Source organism: Callithrix jacchus, chromosome 11 (assembly GCF_049354715.1).
Source record: "Callithrix jacchus isolate 240 chromosome 11, calJac240_pri, whole genome shotgun sequence".
Taxonomy (NCBI): domain Eukaryota; kingdom Metazoa; phylum Chordata; class Mammalia; order Primates; family Cebidae; genus Callithrix; species Callithrix jacchus.
The window spans coordinates 44,564,775-44,587,424 of record NC_133512.1 but is presented as its reverse complement, the minus strand read 5'-3'; the positions used below and the strand labels follow the sequence as shown (position 1 = coordinate 44,587,424).

At 36.7% G+C, this 22,650-nt stretch overlaps 1 protein-coding gene across 4 annotated transcripts in view; it reads right to left on the bottom strand.

The window, feature by feature from the left end:
* Nucleotides 1–13,026: 13,026 nt before the first annotated feature.
* Nucleotides 13,027–22,650, bottom strand: part of ETV1 (ETS variant transcription factor 1) — a 97,726-nt gene continuing 88,102 nt past the window's right edge. For all 4 annotated transcript variants that reach the window (XM_054237225.2, XM_054237224.2, XM_054237227.2 and 1 more), the window contains one exon: nt 13,027–17,843. In XM_054237225.2, coding sequence (XP_054093200.1) covers nt 17,622–17,843 — 222 coding nt within the window. In that variant the 3' untranslated portion in view covers nt 13,027–17,621. The remainder of the gene's footprint in view (nt 17,844–22,650) is intronic.

Sequence of the window (22,650 nt, the reverse complement as noted above, 5' to 3'; positions counted from 1 at the left end):
ATACAACCTATACTGGGTGTCTATGGGATCATCATGGGTGTCATTTGTCAGACTGATATGGTTTGGCTCTGTGTCCCCACCCAAATCTCATTTTGTAGCTCCCGTATTTCTCAAGTGTTGTGAAATGGACTCAGTGGGAGACAACTGAATTATATGGACTTCTCTGTGCTGTTCTCAAGACAGTGATGGTTTTAAAAACAGGAGTTGTCCTGTGCAACCTCTCTCTTTGCCTGCTACCATCCATGTAAGAGATGACTTGTTTCTTCTTGCCTTCTGCCATGATTGTGAGGCCTCCTCAGTCATGTGAAAGTATAAGCCCATTAAACCTCTTTTTCTTTCCAGTCTCAGGTATGTCTTTATCAGCAGTGTGAAAACAGACTAATATACAGACTAGAAAGTGTGTCCAAGCCAAGCCCATTTGCTGTGACATTAAGTAAATAATCTATTCATTAAATCAATCTTTCGTTTGTTCATTCAAGAATATTTTTCTCTGCATTAATGAGAATCCTAGATAATATGATTAATACAATACTTAGCTTCTTTATAATATAATGATTATAATAATGTGTTTTCGATTTTGATAAAAGTAGCTAATGCATAATTTCTAAAGAAGATTAGTTCATCTATCCTGCAGATAAGGTCTGAGAGGAAATCTAAGATATAGTGAAAATGTCTTAAAAGATGAGTAGGATTTAGAGGATAAAGTATGAAGAATTACAGATAGAAGGAAGACGGAGAACAAAAGCATAGTAGCATTAGGGAAAATAGACTGCATTCCGGAAGCCACAACTTGTTCTGTAAGACTGGTGTGAAGAACTGTGTGTGTGTGTGTGTGTGTGTGTGTGTGTGTGTGTAAAATAAAGTTGATGCCTCTAGAAAGATAGTACAGGTCCAATAATAAGGTCTTTAAATAATATCCTAAGGAATTTGATTTAACTTTTGAAAATTTTAGCCATTGAAAGGTTTAAACATGATTACATGCTGATTTTAGAAAAATCTCTGAATGCATTAATGAAGAAGAAATGAGAGAAGAACAGAGCTTCAGGCAGGGAGAATAGAATTGGGAAGATACTGTGAGAGAAACCAAGAAGGGGATATGACAAGAGATGCTCTAAAATGCTCCCCAGATTTCTGTATTCGACAAGGGCAGGTTGCCTACTGGAATAAGAGTAAACATAGGGGAGTTAAGGGCTCAACACAGTAGAACAAAGAGTGTGTTCGAAGATGATTTTTAAATTCTGTTTTGGACACATTAAATATGAGAGACTTGTGGATATTGCAGAATATCCCGTTTGAATTAGGATTTGGAAGTAGGTGCTAGGATTTAGGTTTTTACAACCTGTCAGAATAAGTGGTGGAATGCATGAAGTACGACTAGAAGGCCAAGAATGGGCACCAGAGAAAAAAGAACTCACACAAGGACCTGAAGGCAGTAGCTGAAAAGGCAAAACCAAGCAAAATGGGGAAGCCTCCTAAAGGCAGAGAAATGGGCCACATGTTACAAAAAGGCTTTGTCCCTCGATCCCAAACAAGGCATCCTAGAATTGAAATTTCTGTAAGTGCTAGACGTATTTTTATCACAGCATGCCTTCTCCACGCAGAGTAGAAATTGCCTCTTAAGTTGTGAAGTATGTGGTGCGCAGCAAAAAGGTTCCTTGCATTTTTCCTTGGTGTGACCCTCCTGCCTGTTGACACTGGCTGCAGTCAGTCTTCAGGCCCTTGTGTGATCCTGCCTGTTCCACTGGTTCCTGCTCTACACTGATGAGCCTTGGCCAGCTACACTTTTGCTTTGACTGTTCCACATTCTGTCCAGCCCCTATTCACTCCTGTTTATTCTAGAATGCCAACAGACATGAGTCTACCACTTAACATATTTCTATGGAATTGCTGTGGTGGTTTACTTTTTAGGTGCCAGATTACTTATTCTATCCTAGATTTCTATTTTCACAGTTGTCATAACTGATTTTTTGATTAAGCAGTTTTGGGAAATATTGGTCCAAATAAGTGATTCTTAAACTGTATTGATCTTAAAAACTACCTGAGGGCTATTGTTAATGTATCCCAACTCAGAAGAGTCTAATTAAGCACACAGTCCTTAAGAAATAGGCTATAATCCCTGTTCTTTACCTTGCCATCAAAAGACTTGTAAACTTTGGTCTCAGCTTTCACTAGTCTTCTCCTCTGCCATATTTCCCTTAATTACCCATTCACAATCAGTGAGGTCCATGAATCACCTACAGTAGAATTATGTGACATACAGATTTGAATTTCATTCTAGGGCTAAATCTGAAACTCAGGAATTTCTATTTCAAAATAAAACCCCAAATCATTTGAAGGTTAAAGAACCCAGCCCAGAACTCCAGTTTGAAACATGGAGGGGTGGCGGTGTTCATACAGGTTAAAGACGAATTATAATCATCTTGGAAGTTTGATCAGAATGAGTGTACCTCCAACTTTTCTGTTGTCTTTAGAGTTGGGGATTAAGGTACATAGTTTCAGAAAGTTTTCCAGAAGAATCTGAAAATCCCAGATTTTCTTCCTTTCTCTCTTTTTCTTCTTTCTGCCTGCCTGGCCCCATTATCCACCTGAAATTGTCCATCAAATTTATATGCTCATGTCATATATCAACTCATCTATAAAGATGTCTACATATTCACATTTAAGCAAGATTAACTGCTCTTATAACTGTACTCAAATACTTATTAGATATTTATAATACAAAATTTCCCACATGGAATTATAGTCGATGGCCTCTGTGTCTTTCTCAACTACTTAACTGTGAATTCTTCAGAGGAGGTGCTGTCTTCTTTGTCTTTGTTACGTCCAGAGCATGTTCAACAAATTATATTAAAGTAATTAAAAACTGCATGGTTTATAAACACAATAAAACAATTTCCTCAGTAAAAGTAATAGACAAGTAAGAAGTTCCAGTTTTGCAATGCTGATACGCTTGTCTTCAGCGAACTCTGTGTGGCTAGATGCAAAGCACTACTATCCATGTTTTCCTAAATTTCTCACTATGAATATCAGTGTAGTCATCATCATCTCATTTAAAGGTGTCATATCCACTATGGGAAACTTTAGGATGAATTCCAATATTATTTTCCTTTAAATTCAAAAGAAGCATTAAAGGCTAATGGCAGATTGTTTTCACATATTAAATGCCCACTCCTGAAAAAAAAATTATAAATCCCCACTCACTTCAACTCAAACATAGCCATGTGACATTCTATGGCCAATCACTGTGAATGAAAGTGCTGAGTGTTAACTTCAGAGCAGATGATTACCAAGTTGCTTTCTTTCCCCTCGATGAAGTAAGTATCATTAATGTTCTGGCTTGATACTATACCATCAGAAGGAAAACTAAAACAGGACTGCAGTTGCACCATGTGGATATGTAAAGAAAGAACAAAATACGCTATGCTTTTCCAAACCATTTAGCACAATTTGGTATATCCTGACTGAGGAACTGCCCTTGTGACATTGTACTCTTGAATAACCATAGTATCTTAGAGTTTCCCAAGCAGATATGACAATTAACCTGAGCATGGGTTTGCTATGGTGCGTTCAACAGTTTTTTGAGCTTTTTTTCTGGGGAGAGTCAAAAAAGGGACGCCCTCGTGGGCGTTGGGGGCAGGGCTTGGCTGTTACAGTCACGGGACACCTACTATCATGTATTACCTAGGGGCTACAGATGCTATATATCCTGCAATGCAAGAGAGACCGCTCAAGAAGAATTGTCAAGCCAAATACCCATTGCTTTGGCGGAGAGACACTGGACCATGCAAACCAGCAACAAACGTGCAGATTCAACAGTTACTTTTGTAGTGGATTTATCAAAAACGTGTACCAGAATTTAACCTTCATTCAAATAGATTATTGAATCTACAGATTTGTCAAGAATATTCTCATGTATTCTTCTAAGCCCTTGTTCAGAAAGTCATTGCATTTCTAATTTTGTGGTACATTCCTGAGTGAATTCTTTAATCAAAGGGGGATGTATGAAAGACTTTTCCCTTATATATACTGTTCTCCCTCCCACCAAGATTTTAATTATTACTAATGTAGGTATCAATTTATTTATTCCCAGTTTTTCCAGTTGTATGCTTTCCTGACCTTTAGAAAATACTATCTTTTACCGTTATCCTTAGCAGATGGTATATATCTGCAGACTGACTTTATAGCTTCTTTCTCCTTTATTTAACAGTACATGCATATTTTGGTATTTCATTATAAGCTGATCCTGTCACTTCATCATCATTCCTGTTGCTATGCTCTGATTTTCCTCTCTACCTTTTTGTTATTCTAGAAAGAAATGTTTCTAAAGAGAATAAATTCTGCCTTCTAGAAGAAACTTTAATATTATATTCAGAAACTGATTAATCTTGTTCATCTTCTTCTAATAGATCAAACACTGTGTTATGTCTCTTGGGTGATACCTGACACTGTAAACTTATATGCGAGTTGCTATTTTCTGTCAGCTAATTGCACCCTTAGCATTGCTGCTGCGTGTTTCTCTCCCATCCAAGTTACTCTTGTGCGTTGCATTTCATATGTGCATTTCTTACTGGTGCCAGGGTATTGGTGTAATTTTACTGGCCTCACTGCTTTTAGCAGCACCTTGTATCAACTGTGAATTTGGTTGGAATAATTCTACTTCCGTCTATTTATTTAATTAAGTATTATATTTAACTTTCACCTTGAGGGTGCTATGTAACAAATTATCCATACACTCTGGTGGAATCCAAGTATCCTGAACACTAAAAAGTCAAGAAACCAAGAGTGCCTCTGTCATCTTTTCCAAGGATCCTTAGTATTAGACCAGGAACACTGGATGACTGAAAAATCTCGCTTATCCTAAGACACAAGAAAAGATGAATAAAGGTATCTGTGACCGAATTTTAGAGCATGAAGTGAATAAATGGTTAGTAATGTAAGGAACTACTTTCAAAAGCAGCAAAAATCTTCTAGGCAAAATCTATTTTCTTCTTTCTCTAAACTAGATTGATTGTATATATTGTCTGAGTCATGGGGTGCATTCTAAGTCCTTTATTCTGTTGTTTTTATCAAGCCCAAGAAAGCAGTGTGAATGTTGATAGGTACTGAATAAATCTTGTGATCACTGTAGTACCGTATAATGATGTATTCCCAAGCTGCCACATCATGGTTGATTATTACTTCTTTTTTTTTGCAATCCTTCATTTAATTTCCATTCCTTACTTTGGTGTTAATATTCCTGACTATTGGAATTCGTTTTAAAGTTCATGAGATGCCGCATCAAATGTTTTTGCTAAAATACTAATGTATTATATCTCTTACTTTGCATTCATCCACTAATCTTGTAATTCAATAAAAAAAGAGGAATCAGATTTGTTTGGCATGATTAGTTCTGTGTAAACCCAGGCTGCTTATTGCTCAATGGTGCTTAAATGATAAGTAGCGCTCAGTGCAAATTTCCTAATCTAACTTCTCATTTCAGCTCAGAAAAGTCTATACTGTTTTTGTTCATAGATTTCTTCCCACCACATCGCTAGTTTCTAGGTCCTGAAAACCAGAGAATAGAAAGATTATACAAGCTTTATTACAGCAACTTTTTTTAATTTTTGCCTTTATAGTATTCTTTTGCCAGTTTATTATTCCTACTTTTTCTTATTAGATTTTTCATTAAATTTACTATGTGAGTAATTTCTTTATTCTTATTTTCATATAACATCTTTTTAAGAAAAGTGTTAGTGAGTTACAAGAATACAATTTATTTCAAGCATCTCCATGGAGAATAAAGGAGGATGCCTTGGTTATAGTTATATAATTTCTTTCTCCATATTAGTCATTTAATATAAGAAAGATTTGCAATTCACCTTTTTTTTTTTTTTTTTTTGAGATGGAGTCTCACTCTGTCACCCAGGCTAGAGTGCAGTGGCATGATCTTGGCTCACTCCAACCCCCACCTCCTGGGTTCAGGTGATTCTTCTGCCTCAGCCTCCCAAATAGCTGGGACTATAGGGATGTGCCACCATGCCCGGCTAATTGTTTTGTGCTTTTAGTAGAGACGGGTTTCACCACCTGGGTCAGGCTGGTCTCGAACTCCTAACCTTATGATCTGCCTGCCTCCAAAGTACTGGGATTACAGGTGTAAGCCACCTCGCCCAGCTGCAATTCACCTCTTAATCTCACATATACTGGTGGTAATCATTTCATTTTTATGGATCACTTTCATGTGGCCATAATTTAAGAACTTGTTATGGGTTGTATTGTGTCCCTCAAAGAAGGTCTGTTGGAGTCCTAAACCCAGTACCTCAGAATGTGATCTTATTTAGAAACAGGGTCTTTATAGGGGTACATTGAAATGAGGACATTTGGGTAGGTCTGAATTCCATTATGACTGGTGTTCTTCAAATAGGAGGAAATTTAGGCAGAAACAGAAATGTGTACAGGGAAGATGAGAGAGACAGTGGAAGGACCTACAAGTCAAGTAAAGCAGCCTGAAATAGATGGCCCTCCGGAGGTACCATCCCTGCTCACACCTTGACTTTGGAATTCTAGCCTCTAGAATTACAAGGTAATAATTTTCTGTCATTTAAACCAGCATCTGTGCTACTTTGCTACAGCAGACCTGGCAATCCAATATAATACCCATGTTACATGTACATCATTTTGTTATTATCATTATTCCTCTTAGATTATGTTCTTCTATAATGTGATAAATATTTCTGGTTCTTACTAATCACTGCTTTTATGCACATGTACTACCACAGCAAGCCTTAAGAAAATTTAGGAATCAAAATATCAAAAGTTTTCTTCATGAAAAAATGAAAGATAAGAAAGGATATTATATATCCAGCAGTTTTTCACTTCTAAAGATGGATGATATCAGTTTTAGTAACTTTGAGAAAGACTTAACACCCAGGAGTTAATTCTACTTCTTTTTACATTGTCAGTTACTTGGGAGAATTACTTCTCATCCTTTGCTCAAGGGCTTAATGCAACAGGAAGATAAGACCACGTGTCTTTATAAAGGCACCAGGTGGAAACCCAAATCAAGGGGAAATGTTTGATTTCTCTCTCTTGGGCTCTGAATCTTGTGTGAAGCAATGCAAGAAAGGAAAGGTAGTTGATGATCATTGATTTCAGCAACGGTGACCTGAATAAACCCATTATTATCTCCTGCTGGAAGAATCAACAGGAATAATCAATAAATAAGAGTTTAAAGCAAAGTTCTCTATTATTTCCATCAGTTTTGCCATCTATTCACTGTCCTTGTACTAAGCTCCCTTTCTACCTAAAGCAGGCATGGCTGTGCTACATTCATTTTCATGAAAATATGTCTAAAATTTACAAACCTTAAAAAATCTACCCAGTTCAGCCTCACAAAAACTCAGATGCATATGTCCCTAATTTCTCTAAATTTCCACAATTGGTTGGAAATTTGATAAAAGAAGATGAGAGCTGTTTTGGGTCACCCTAGATATAAAAGGGGGAAAAGGTTAATTTTACCAGACATAGAAAAGTGTTCCTCTTTGGGATATTTGTTCTGGAAGGATGTTGTGATAATTCAACAACCAAATTTCTCCTGCAAGGCAACCCATGAAGAGCATTTCAACCAGGTTGTCTGAATGCGGGTGCAGGTGAAGAGTCAATTTATTTTCTAAACTTTGACAGTAAAAGTGGTCACTGTTAGTATCATGCTGAGAAAATAGGTGTAAACAGGGACTATCCTGAGATACACTGTAGTACATAGGCAGTACCAAGTTAGGAGCTTTCTTTTACAAAGTACTCACTGCAGTGGACGGGTAGCTCAAGGACTGGAATCCCTCAGAGTTGGAAAGATCCTGTGACTCACTTCTAGCTCCCCTTCTGAGCATCGATGGTGGTGGGGTCTGGCAAGGGGTCAGTTGTTAGGTGCGTTCCACAGCAGCCACAAAATGGAACCTCTTGGCTTTGAAAACCTAACCAGTTGGTAACTGTTGATTGGAACCAGCAAACACTCACTAATACAATGACCCCTTTAGGACACAGTGAGGATTCCTAGTACGTACATGTGCACAGCATGAGGGCAGTTGATAAATGCTTTTAATCAAAATGATCACGATCAAGGCAGTCCACAAGTTAATGAGTCAGTGATCTGCCCTGCCTTGATTTTAACTTAAATTTTCAACATCCTACTGCATTATGTGCCATATAGAATTACCTTAGTGATTAATTAATGCTTCATTTGATAGCAACAGGTGTGATTGAACTTCACTCATAAATTTGAATAAAAGTATCCAGGCTTCCCACTGCCATCAGCAATCTTAAGGCTACTTATTTACTGTACCCCTTTTACATAGGGTCTAAACCCTATTGTAGAGCACTAAATGAGAGGCCACATCATGTATCATCCAAGTGTATGTTAGATCTATGTGCGCGAGTCTTACATAGTTTGAGGACAGGGATCACTTTTCATAAATCTATTGTCTCTTCCAGAGAATCTACCTGTGAAGTTGGAGCCAGAAAATGCAGTCAGCTGATGCTATAGAGGTGTTTAAAACGGATTAGTAAGATATTCACATGTGGGGATTCGAAAGGATTGACTAAGGGATTTCTCAGCACAGAACAAAGTGAAATGAATAATCCAGAGTGTTTTCTAATATGAGAGAATTAGTACCCACTCAGTGAATGAATCAGTGTACAGTTTTTCTGCTTTAGAATCAGAATTATCCAAATATTTATTTTCATATTTCTCCTTGTTTTGGTTTTAGAAATACTGCCTCAGGCTTTTTACAGAATCACAAATTCTTGTGAAAATAAGTAAACAGTAAATGCAGGAAATGAATTCTTTTTTCACTTGATTCTGTTTCCTAATTTTCTTGATACTGGAGTTCAGAAGTAAGAATGTGAAATAAATTGAATGGCAATTTTATGAGTTATATTTGTAATATTTACTATTTACACCTGCAAAACAAGCTCTTCACAAAGCCAACAAATCAGAAACAATGAACACATTTGGAATGCATCTCATTAGGGGTTGGTATCACAGGTATCCCTCAGTATATGCTAGAGATTGGTTCCATGTCCCCCACATATACTTAAATCTGGGCACTCAAGTCTGAGATGTCACAGAAAAATATTCAGTTTCTGTTTTAATTTATGAAGTTCTCAGTGTTTTAACCCACAATATGGTGAGGGGATAGTGGAGACAGGGCCAATTTATCTCATTAGCCTAATTTCGCTTTAATTAAATACTGTTGTTAGATCTAGTATGTTTCTGTTTTGAATTTTTTCTCCTAAAAAAAAGTTATCTGAAATTATTACAGTCCTAAAGAGTTTAACAATAATCTATAGTTGCAGTATGTTTGTGTCTTTATGACATGTTAATCAAATCTATTAATTCAAACTAAATAAACATGAGTGTGAAAGATCAGTTTGTTTGATGTGGTTTGTTTTAAGGGGCTGTATGTAAATTTCAGTATAAAATACTGAGTGATTTGAAAATTTTCAATAAACTAGTTACTTAATTTTTTTTCCTTTCAACAGTTGTTGGAGCTATGTAAAATAGTGTTTTGCACAGCACTGTTTATATACAGTGTTTTTTTCTTTAATAAAGCTGTCAAACTACAGTATAAAATCAAGACCAACCAATTGGTAAATAAACTGCAATTCATTTAAATTATTAGAAAGCATAAATTTGCATGTTTACATTTCTCATTGTAATATATGAAAACATTTCTTTGACCATTTTTATTTTTATTTATTTTTACTCAAAAAATTTTTTTGAAGATGGAATCTTGCTGTCACCCAGGCTGGAGTGCAGTGGTGCAATCTCAGCTCACTGCAACCTCCACCTCCCAGGTTTATGTGATTCTCCTGCCTCAGCCTCCCGAGTAGCTGAGATTACAGGCAAACACCACCATGCCCGACTAATTTTTGTATTTTTAGTGGAGACAGGGTTTTGTCATTTTGGCCAGGCTGGTTTCTTTTTTTTTTTTTGAGACGGAGTTTTCGCTCTTGTTACCCAGGCTGGAGAGCAGGCTGGAGTGCAATCTCGGCTTACCGCAACCTCCGCCTCCTGGGTTCAGGCAATTCTCCTGCCTCAGCCTCCTGAGCAGCTGGGATTACAGGCACGCGCCACCATGCCCAGCTAACTTTTTGTATTTTTAGTAGAGATGGGGTTTCACCATGTTGACCAGGATGGTCTCGATCTCTTGACCTCGTGATCCACCCGCCTCGGCCTCCCCAAGTGCTGGAATTACAGGCTTGAGCCACCGCGCCCGGCCGCCAGGCTGGTTTCTAATGCCTGATATCAAGTGAAGCACTTGCCTCGGTCTCCCAAAGTTCTGGGATTAAAGGCATGAGCCACCACACCAGGCCTCCTTGACCATTTTTAATACTACTTCGTGATAAAAAAATCTAAATACTTTGGAAATAGATAATAGTGATGGTTGCACAACACTGAGAATGTAATTCATGCCACTGAATTGTACACTTAAAAATGGTAAAAATGGGGCCGGGCGTGGTGGCTCACGCCTGCAATCCCAGCACTTTGGGAGGCCGAAGTGGGTGGATCACGAAGTCAAGAGATCGAGATCATCCTGGTGGACATGGTGAAACCCGGTCTCTACTAAAAATACAAAAAATTAGCTGGGCATGGTGGCGCGTGCCTGTAATCCCAGCTACTCAGGAGGCTGAGGCAGGAGAATTGCCTGAACCCAGGAGGTGGAGGTTGCAGTGAGCCGAGATCGCGCCATTGCACTCCAGCCTGGGTAACAAGAGAGAAACTCCGACTCAAAAAAAAAAAAAAAAAGGTTAAAATGATGAGTAGTAGTTCTTATAAGTTTTATCACAATTTTTTTTTTATATATAAAAATGTTTGTTTGGCCGGGAATGGTGGCTCACACTGGTAATACCAGCACTTTGGGAGACAGAGGCAGGTGGATCACCTGGGGTCAGGAGTTCGAGACTAGCCTAACCAACAACATAGTGAAACCCCGTTTCTACTAAACATTCAAAAAATTAGCCGGGCATGGTTGGCAGGCGCCTGTAATCCCAGCTACTGGGGAGGCTGAGGCAGGAAAATCACTGGAACCTGGGAGGTGGAGGTTGTGGTGAGCCGAGATGGTGCCATTGCACTCCAGCCTGGGCAACAGGAGCAAGACTCCAAACATATATACATTTGTTTAAAGAATGTAATGTTTGCAAATATTTTTAAGAATAAAGAGAAATATTTTTGTGGTCATTGAAAGTAGTATAGTATTTTGCAGTTTAAAAAGTAATGACCAAGCATGATGGCTCACACCTGTAATCTCAGCACTTTGGGAGGCCAAGGCAGGAGGATTGCTTGAGTCCAGGAGTTCAAGACCAGCCGGGGCAACATAAGAACCCTCATAGGAAGACATCATCTCTACAAAAAAAAAAAAAAAAAAAAAAAGCAACCAAAAAAAGTGGTGAGACCTCACCTCTACCAAAAAAAAAAAAAAAAAAAAAATACAGACATTAGCTGGGCATAGTGGTACACACCTGTGGTCCCAGCTACATAGGAGGCTGAGGTGGGAGGACGGCTTGAGCCTGGGAGAAGACTGCAGTGAGCCATGTTCACATGACACTCCAGCATGGGTGACAGAGGGAGATCCTGTCTCAAATAAAAATAAAAAAAGTAATGTCACATGTGTAATCTTATTTTCTTTCTTCCCACAAACCTTGCCAATTAAATTCTCACATTAAAGTTTCTATAAGATAGTTTTACTGGTTACTTAAATCAAATGTGTACAAGAAGGCTATAGTCCCCTTTGCAGAAATAAGACATTTAAAACAATTAAGATTGTTTCATACAATAATTTCTATGTTTCTAGTCTTACTTTCTACTTTAAAAACCTTTTATTTTTGCTTTTTTAAAAAAGTTTTCTAAAAATTCTATTACTTTCAGAAGTCCTCTCTAATAACGTAAATTATGGGAAAAGTGTATTTAACTTTCTGAAGAATTTGATTAGTATTTCTGTTTCTTCATTAAGCTGTTCCCCTCTCCAATAGAAAGAAACAAAGAAGTACTTCAATCGGTTTGACTTCTAAATGCTTAAACACACTTAAAAAACAACTCAGTTGGCCGGGTGCGGTGGCTCACACCTGTAATCCCAGCACTTTGGGAGGCTGAGGTGGGCGGATCACGAGGTCAAGAGATCAAGACCATCCTGGCCAACATGGTGAAACCCCGTCTCTACTAAAAATACAAAAATTATTTGGGCGTGGTGGTATGCGCCTGTAGTCACAGCTACTCATGAGGCTGAGGCAGGAGAATTGCTTGAAACCAGGAGGCGGAGGTTGCAATGAGCCGAGATCCCACCACTGCACTCCAGCCTGGCACCTGGTGGCAAAGCAAGACTCTGTCTCAAACAAACAAAAAAAACAAACAAAAAACTCAGTTTATTGTTGCTGTTAAATAGTGCTTGATTTCCTTTTTAGATTTTTCTACAAAAGAATATTCAAAAATGGTAAAAAAAATTTTAATAACACTGTTTCAGCAGAGTGCATTATTATTATAGATATTTTTATCATTAGAAATTAAATCAGAAAAGTAGCTAGGTCCAAGTTCCACAAAAAATGTAGGGTTCATAATTTGCCTGTGATCGCAACATCTTGACACAAAGACATTCTAGGTTTGCCATTAGCCTCAGCTTCTCATCAGACAAAACCAAGCAATTTTGAGGCAGTAACATAAGTCACATATCTGTGCTGTCTGGCACGTGGGAGTCACTGAAATAATTTAGTTAATTCCCTTCCCCAAATTTCTCCTTGATCTATTTATTGAAGGATTTATGTGAAACAAGGTATAAAGAGATTAGAACATAGAACTGAAAAAGCATTTATCAGGTGTCCTGGTACCTAAATTATCCAGAAAGAGAATAATATATGGAAAAGTAGTACAAAGACATTACTTAAGTGCTATGTTTGTACGCTACTAAAAATGATAAGATGATCAGAAGGCAGTCAAAAATTTAGATGACATTTATCAGTTTCAGATGTGCTACCTTTCAGAGTGATCACGACAGTCCAATATTTTCAGTTTCTGGGCTTTTATTTTAGATTTAAATTTTGAGTATATTTAATTTGCTATCATCACGATTTTCATAGCATGTTTTCTCAAACCATAAGTATAATTTTAATACAACCAAGTGAATTAAAAATTATCTTCCCCATAGAAGCATAAATATAATTTTAGAATGGAAGTAAATAAGAATATTGGAGTCTATATGCAAAAAAGACCCTACCGTACATATGAATCCATAAACAATAGCTACAGTATATACACTTTTAATTGAACATTCTAAAATCCTTAATATTTCTATAAAGGTATCCGCTAGCCTAGTCAAATTCTCCTCTTAAACCATACTTTCCATAAACTGGTTATTTTTTCTTAAGTACGTCTAAGTGAGTCTCATGTATGAAAAAAAGGAAGTCCTAAAAGTACTAGTTGAGCTCTGAATTAACTGGGTGAAGTTTTCTAGTATCATGTCCAACACTACCATCTTTTTGAAACTTGATTTTTGCAATTTTGATTAGAATTGTTTAATATGTACATTTGCCTTCTTTATATTTTTCCCACCATCACTTTTACCCAATTTGTATGTTTTTTATAACTCTGTTTCCTCCCTTCTCCATACCAAATTGCAACTGGAAAATAGCTTACTCACTTCTTATTTTTTAATTTTAGTTTTTGTTTTCTAAGATTCCAAGCAATAAACATCCAACTGACCTTCTCCTCTGTAATGTTTTCTCATTATAAGCTCTGAAAAGGCTGCATGATGGACAAAGTGGCTCATTTTAGAAACCGCCATGATCTGGCAAAACTCTGTAACTTCTGGCAATATATTTCTTTCCTTGTTATATAAAGATAAGTTGATTCATTTTTACAATTTTTCTTTTTAGTAACAGACATATTTTATACATTGTTATTACCTAATAAATAATCACTAGCAAATGAAAAGATCACGTAGTAACCCATCATTAACGCCAAAAGAAAGATATTAAAAAATAAAATCTGGATTAGACCACTAATTTAACTGTTATTACTATTATTATCGCATCTTGTTTTTGTTCCCCCCCATTACATAGTGCATTCCTGGTGGTGGGGAAGGATTTGAATAATCTACAGGCTTGATGTGACTAGCAGACATTTTAGTGGAATAGATGAACTTAATATAGCAAGCTTTCAAATTTATTTATGCAGAATAAGGGGAAAATATCTCAGTGATAAATAAAAACGATCTTTAGTACTTTCGAATCCTAGCTCCTGCAGCAGAATGCTATTGTTCCTGAGTTAGTCAATTAGAATCTTTTTTACAGTCTTCCTTCTCTGTATGGTGGTCTGAATAACAGCCCTATCCCATCCCTTATATCCGTGTTCTAATCCCTGGGCTCTGTGAATAACTTATCTAGTGAAAGGGACTTGGCACAAGTCATTAATTAAGGATCTTGAGATGAGGTATTGTCTTGGGTTATCTGAGCATCCCCTAAATGTACTCGTAAGCGTCCTCATAAGAGGCAGGCAGAAATGGAAGCAGATATTCAAGAGATGTACCCAGGAGCCAAGGAATGCTGACCCTAGAAGTGAAAGCTAGAAGAGTCTCCCCTGGAACATCCAGAAGGAACCAGACCTATGGCCATCTGGGATTTAGTCTCTTAAGGCTTCTTTTGAACTTCTGCCCCCAGAATTATAAGATAAATTTGTGTAAACTACTGAGGTTGTGGCAATTTGTTACAGCATCTATAAAAAACTAGACCTCCATGATTCTTCTATGATTTGAGAAAAATGTTCTGCATTGTCAGCTTGTGGATTTTATTTTGAAGTACTTTCATGAACATAACTTAAGAAAAATTATTTTTCCTTAGTTATTTGAGATATAAAAGAGTTTGTTGCAATTAATCTATTGGGTATTAGCATGTCATCATCAAGAGACAGCAAACAGCAGTGAAGATAAAAGTTGAAAGAAGACATTCCATCATTAAAGAGTGATTTCTATGTTTGAGTAGCCAATTCAATTAGAAATTCAAAACACAAGAATCTTGCAGAAATCAGCTGCCAGATTTATTAATCTACCTGAAAATAAAAACATAAAAACACAACCAAACAAAAAGTGGAATAAAAACAGAACTTCAAAAAATTTTAGATACATTTTTCAAAAGAGTTTATAATGTAATATTTTCAACCCTTCTGCATTGGAAACACACTTAATGTTGGTCAATTATGTATTTAGTTCAGTGAGTCACTACCTTAAACGCAAAACATATAGTTTGTCCTTAAATGTTATATGGTGAATACCATTTTTGCCATTGATCTCTTGTGATAACACATGGCCCAATTCTTCCTCACTGACTGACTAAAACTAGACTATTAAAAAGAAGAAAAGGAGAAAAGGGAAAAAGAAAAAAATGGAACAAAAATAAATCCTCAATACAGTTTTCATTCAGAAGATATTTAAAGACTCACTTAAATTTTCTCCTTCAATTTCACCAAATCTTAATTATATATCTCAATTATTTTCCCAATAAAACTTTCGCTGAATATTTTAACATCTGTTTTTATTATAAGTGCTGTAGATGGCCACATACGCATAGTAGGAGGAAAAGGTTCTGATTTTTAAGGCATAGTTTTCTTTTTAGGTCCGTAACAGGCCAAAATAATATATGATGTATATGAACAACAATCATTGAAATCGCAGGTTACATACATATTTTGAAATTGGAGTATTTTTTGTAGGATTAAATGTGAATAGTAGCAATTTTGGTGTTTGGGTTTCTCAATAACTGTTCATTTAGAGAAATGAGCTGTGATCTGTGTAGTTTTGGAAAATCGGTAGCTGGGGAGGATCATCTTTAAACAATCTTTTCCATGCTCATCATAAAATGCTTTTATAATAGGTTTATTTTGACTTTGTGTTTAGAATTTTTTTTGCATTTTTCTACAGATTCTTTAAAAAAGTTGTTCTTCTGGAATGTTACCGATAGACTGAACAAAATTCATGTTCCTTGACCGAATCTTTTAGAAAGGTATTCAGAGATCCTATATTCCCATTTACTCATGTTTTTTTGAAGGGGAATGAAACACGTACCACTTTCAATATTTTCTCCAAATACAAAACAAAAACAAAGCAAAAATCTTTGAAACTTTAAATCTTTAAATCTGCTTTCAAACAATCCAATCACATTTACAGAAGTGTCCAAAAAGAGATGATGGATAATATCAGTGCCAGCACTATGTCATACAGCAACTTCCTCGTATTTTTTGATAGTTTGTAAATAATTTTCCATATCACCAAAAGTTACAAAAGGTTCCACAGTTTCCCTTAGCAAGCTGAAGCTTACTCTTCATTTGTCAATGTGCATAAAAGCTGCTTATAGCATGGCGTAAGCTATTTTTTAAGCAATAAATGGTTTGAGTCATCTATTTTGTCCTGAAATGCTATCTGTAGTTAACTGCATTGCTTATAAATGGTCATAGTAAATTCAGCATGAAAGAGAGTATTACAGAAAAGAGAGCAGCAGAAGCATTAGCATTATCTAATATTTATATATGTTATCAACATAACACAGCAGTAAAAGGTTTAAATGCATATCAATGGGTACCATGTCTAAAAATTACTATAGTACCTATTTAGTGTATTGGATATTTTTCTTAAAGAGTGCTTGCTGTAACTAGAACAGCATAATATGTGATTTAGTACAGTTAATTCTTATTGATTAAATAATGTATTTATGTACTGAATGGAGTGAAAAGGAGACAGATATTTTTTGCTTCATTTTGATCCCAGATTTAACATTGAAGTGAAGATTCCAAAGGACCATGACGTGTCATTATTTAACTGAAATGGGTTTCAAAATATTTAAAAGACAACATGATTTGTATCTAAACAGCAAGGTGGCACCAGATACACGTAATGCTACTGGCCTATGACTCAGTTTGGAGCCAGAGTCCAAAATTGTGCCCCTCATTTACAGTCATGGTGATTACTCAACTTCAGAGAGAATTACCCATTTTATGGTTATCCTCTGCAAGTCATATATAAAGCAAAACAAAACAACAAACGGCAAATGCAATTGCTAAATACCTTTTTACAAGAGGTGCAAAAACAGTCATTTCTAACAATTAAACTGCCATTTACAGTAGATTGGGGTTTTTTTTTTTGTACACCTGCAGAGACTCAGAAATGATAGGGGAAAATGCCCAAGGCAGATAGTCTCCAAGTGGATATTTACACAACGTGAAATTAACTGTACCATAGATACCCAGAGAAAATAAACATTATCTTATGTTGTTATGAAATCAAATAGACATGATATAGTTTCATCATACTCAAAACTTGTAGGACCCCATCCCAAGCCTAAGTAAAAAGTAATCCCCAAATCCCTCTGCCCATTCACCCATTAGCTTCCTGTTACACAGAATAAATGTTTAGATTACTCCCACCCACCTTCAAATAAAGTGCACAGTCCATGGCAGACCATAGAATAATGCAACAGGAAAAGCCCCTTTTTGTGTATTATTATTTAAAAATAAAATACAAACAACAGAAACAAAACAAAGATTCAGCGATTCTCTGTATCTTGCAGAAAAAAGGAAAAGCGCAAAACGCCCGGCGTGACTGTCACTTGTGTTAATACACGTAGCCTTCGTTGTAGGGGTGGGGGTTGCAGCAGCCCCCTTCCGGCATGTAGGCCATGCCCTCATCAAAGTGAGAAAGAGGCACTGTGTCCTCCTCGTTGATGTGACGTTCCATGTCTGTCTTCAGCAGTGGGCGCTGATTATCTGGAAAGGCCATGGAGAAAAGGGCTTCTGGATCACACACGAATTTGTAGACATATCTCTCTCCAGCCACCTGATGATAACATGGAAGAGAAAAACCCATTCTCCCCATTACGAGACGGGGAAGGACAGGAAAGGAAAAAAACAAAAACACGGTTTAATATACCAGAAAGGATGAGTAACTCTGGTCCCAAAAAGGCAAACAACTAATAGCAGGTACACATATAAGGAAACAAAAAAAAGTCTTTACTGTGTCAAATAAGCTACGTTCAGACAAGGGAAATGCCATATGTTGACCTTGAATAATTGATTCATTCCAGATACAGCTAGGAAGCACAGGAATTTGCTTGTTTTAATATAGGGGTCAACTTACATTGTTGTTTTGAAAAATAAAAAATCAATTATTTAATGCAGGCATTTCATATTGAAAGTTATTTTCTGCATTTTTGAAAGGCAATATCTACAAATTTGTACTTTTAAGCTATACGCTCTCTTTTAATATTATGTATCTGAAATGGTAGAAAAACTGAATTCAAAATTTAAAAGAAAAATGTGCTTTATTCCCAATAAGACTAGACTAGTAATTCACTGATTCACAGAGTAAATTGATTCTTTACTTTTTTTATTAGCACTGTGTGTTTTCACATTAAAAAAAAAGAAAGAAAGAAAAGATACATAGCCTTATTTAAATGAAAGATGGATCAAAAGGACAGCATCTTGGGTACATCACTTTTAAAAATGAAGGCAAGATGCATTAGACAGAATTAAGGATGTGTGTAAAGTGTCAGATTGAAGTAAGATGTGTAAAACAGTGAAAGGAATTTAAAATACACAATACACAGGGAGGAAATGAGAAAAAGAAATGTGACAACTGCCTGGAATAAAGAAGTAGCATAATTTTTAGAGTATGACATACCCCGAACTTAAATTCTAAAGAGTAATGCTTCCCTAGAAAATTATAAGCAATTGAGTGAAACAAATAACGCTGAGATGCTCTCAAAACCCAAGGGGGTGAGTGGATGAAGACAGTTGTTTGTATTAACTTTGATAGTAACTTTGCTTGGGCGTGTGAAGGCATGAGATTTTAGAAAGCTGAAGGTGACACAACACCTCCATGTTCCTGCGTATCGGCAAGGCATTTGATGGCTGATTTTGATATGGGTCAACAGTGTCCTGGCTTATAAAATATCGTTATATCTTTGGCGGAAAAGAAACAATTGTCAATCAACACTGCTGCTCTGAAATCAAATTTAGAACGTTCTTTTTTTTTTTTTTTTTTTTGAGGCGGAGTGTCGCTTTGTCACCCAGGCTGGAGTGCAGTGACACCATCTCGACTCACTGTAACCACTGCCTCCCAGGTTCAAGCGATTCTCCTGAGTAGCTGGGATTATAGGCAGGCAATACCACGCCTGGCTAATTGTTGCATTTTTAGTAGAGACGGGGTTTCATCATGTTTTTCAGGCTGGTCTTGAACTTCTGACCTCGTGATCGACCGGCCTTGGATTCCTAAAGTGCTGGGATTACAGGTGTGAGCCACCGAGCCCGGTCTAGAACTTTTTTTTTTCTTTTGCCCGGAATTTAAGTCAGAGGAACCACTTTAGAGAATTCAAATAATCTCAATGTTCCTAGGTTTGAAGAAATGAATATTAGAAGTTTTTATGAATTTGGACCTGTTTCTTAGACTATCTCTCAGGGGCCTTTTCTGTGAAATGAAGACAGAAATGGCGCCTTAGAAAGCGGCATTTCTTTTATGTGAGGTTGGGATGGAAGTCTCCAGCACAGAGCACTGTGGTATAAACAGAGAAGTCTGGCATACATTTATTTACTTTAGTCCTTTATACAAAAGAAATTAGGATCTTAATGGCGAAATGATAAAATGACCATAGGCAGTATCAGGAACAAAGATGAGGTAATAAATTCTAGTTTTCCTTTATTTTTTCTTTGTTCAAAGTATTTTGAGAAAAAAATAAAATAAATGGCCTGCATACCTCTGAGTGTTTTATAATGCGCTTTGCTTTGTTCGGAGCTGTGGAGTAAGAGACATTTGCTTTGTATTGGACTTTGATGGGTTGCCATTGGCTATACTTAGAAATTATGTAACAAATGAATTAAAATGTATAACATGCAATCAAGATTATACAATCTCTTAAGAACTCTGCCTTTCCTGCTTCCTTCTGCATTCCTTTTGAATAAACATTTTTAGGGTTACTACTTCATTTTTTGGACTAGGTTAAACACTACTGAGTTTAGAACAAGGGATCCCAACGAAGGTCTTCCATTATTATTAATACAATTACTAACGTAAAAAATGCTGTACATTAAGTACAGGCAAACTGCAACACTAAGACAGACAGTAAAAAACAGGCATTTTTCAAGGGACATAAATCAAAAGTAAAGAAGAAGATAGCTTTAGAGCTGTGCTTTCAATGGCTGGGAATTTAAATTATGTTTTATCATTTAAAATTTCAGAAGTAATATGGGGATACCGGATGATAACTTAGAAATTAGTGACTAAGTTAAAATAAGAAGGATCTGTAATTACATCATCCAGAATATAATCACCATGAACATATTGGTATATACCGTTCTAGGCATTTCCGAATTTTTAAATATAAGTACACATAGGCATTGTCTGTAAGGTAAATATACACTATTTCATTGTTTCTTACTTCTTCTGTAATTACTAAAATTAATGACCAGTTTTCAATTTTTTTAACATGTTTAGATGTAAGTTATTTTTATTTTTCTCTAATCTTCTATTTTTTATGTTACATACACCACATATGCTCACAACGTGTTTTTTTTTTTTTTTTTTTTTTAAGAGACGAAGTCTTGCTCTGTTGCCCAGGCTGGAGTGCAGTTGCACAATCTCTGCTCACTGCAACCTCCACCTCCTGCATTCTAGCAATTCTCCTGCCTCAGCCTCTAGAGTAGCTGGGACTACATGTGCCTGCCACCATGCCCGGCTAATCTTTTGTGTTTTAGTAGAGATGGGGTTTCACCGTGTTAGCCAGGCTGGTCTCAAACTCCTGAGCTCAGGCGATCCGCCTGTCTCAGCCTCCCAAAGTGCTAGGATTACAGGTATGAGCCATCACACCCGGCCTATGCCCAAAAAGTTTTAAGTCAATGAGCAAATAGGGCCATATAAATATCTTCTACTACACGTTAAAATATATAATTCAACATCATAGTTTTTGCTATTTAAAAAAGGATAGCAAAGTTTTCCTCTGAATGACTATGCTAGAATACATTCGAACACCAGAATGGTACACATGTGAGAATGTAGTAAGCTGGGTGCAGTGATGCAGGCCTAGCTACTCAGGAGGGTGAGGCAGGAGGACTGCTTGAGCCCAGGAGTTCAGGGCCAGCCTGGGCAACATAGTGAGACTCTTGCTCTAAATAAGTAAATAAATAAATTTTTAAAAGTAAAGAATGTGAGCGATGCATTCAGGGAGTCAGGGGTATGGCAAGGAACAGAAAGAAGATCGTGAAGGAGAAGGTTAAGTATAGCCATAAAAATTGTAAGGGGCCTTGATTGTTGTGCTAGTTACAAATACAGTAGCCCTGAACTACTGCATGTCCATTAAACAGCTTGCCCTTTCTTACACGATACAGTGATACCCCAAAAGGTGTATCACACTGCACTTTCCTTTATTTGCTAATAAACGGGTTGTGAATAGTTTCCTCTAACAATTACAGCCAATTGTGGAAAAATTTGAGGAGCAACAATATTTTAACCCATCATTCAGTATCTATGTCATAGCACTTTGCCTTTTTAACTTATTAAAAGAAACTATGTATAAATGTGATATGGGATACAAGGATGAATAAAGGAGAATGAGGAAGCGGAGATACTAGCAATAAGTTTGAACACATTTGAGAATATTTAAGTCCAGGCATGACAGCCTAGAGATACCCTGTCTACCACTGTATCTAAAAGCTAAGGTGTCGTTAGGGATCTCATAGTAATTTTTAGTTCTTTGAGAATGCTCCCTTTAATAAGAGACTTAATGGTCAAGAGAGATATGCCAAATATGCCTTGGCTTACACTGACTCCAGGATGTGAGATGCGCTAAGAGCTACCCTTTATTGGAGACTCTTATTGTGCCAGGTTCAATGTAAAGTATCTCAAGTACATTATTTTGTTTAATAATCACAGCAACTTTAATGAGGTAAGAATATCACCATTTACTAGGAAGAGAATCTGCTCAAGAATGTAATCTGGTGAGAGGCTAGCATTCAAACCCAGTTCCTGACTGCATTATTTTCTACTACTGTGCAGTACTGCCCAGGGAAACTGCTGAGCACCATCTGTGACAGCCCAGGTGATGTGCCCCTGCATTAGGAAGACGGTGGTGAAAAGAAAGGAATGGAATGTATTTAAAAGGATCTGACTACAAAAAGGTAGGTGAGGGAAAAGGGAGGAATTAAAAATGACCCCAGAGTTGAGATGAAAAAGACAGGAGGAGAAGGTAGCAACCCGTTACATATTTTGAAGGTGTGATTCAGAAACCCCAGGAAGCAACTGAAAATTGAAGTCAGCCTTTTCTCTTAAGGATCATGGAAGTTCTAACTTCTGAGCCAGTAAATTCTAGCGCATTGATTCTCTATGTTCTAGGAAAGTCAACAGTGCTATTTTTCGCTGCTCTAATAAGCTTCATGTAGCAACTAATCTAGTTTTTCTCAGCATAACTGTGATGACAAGAAAATATGCCACCATCTATAACATGTAACTACGTTTACCAACCCTAAAATAAACAAATGATACAGAATAAAAATGTAATGTTCACAATAGATAAATCATAAACTTGGTTCATAGTCAAGGCAATTAGATTTTTGTACACACACAAAGCTAAAGGGCGTGATAACGAATATCCACG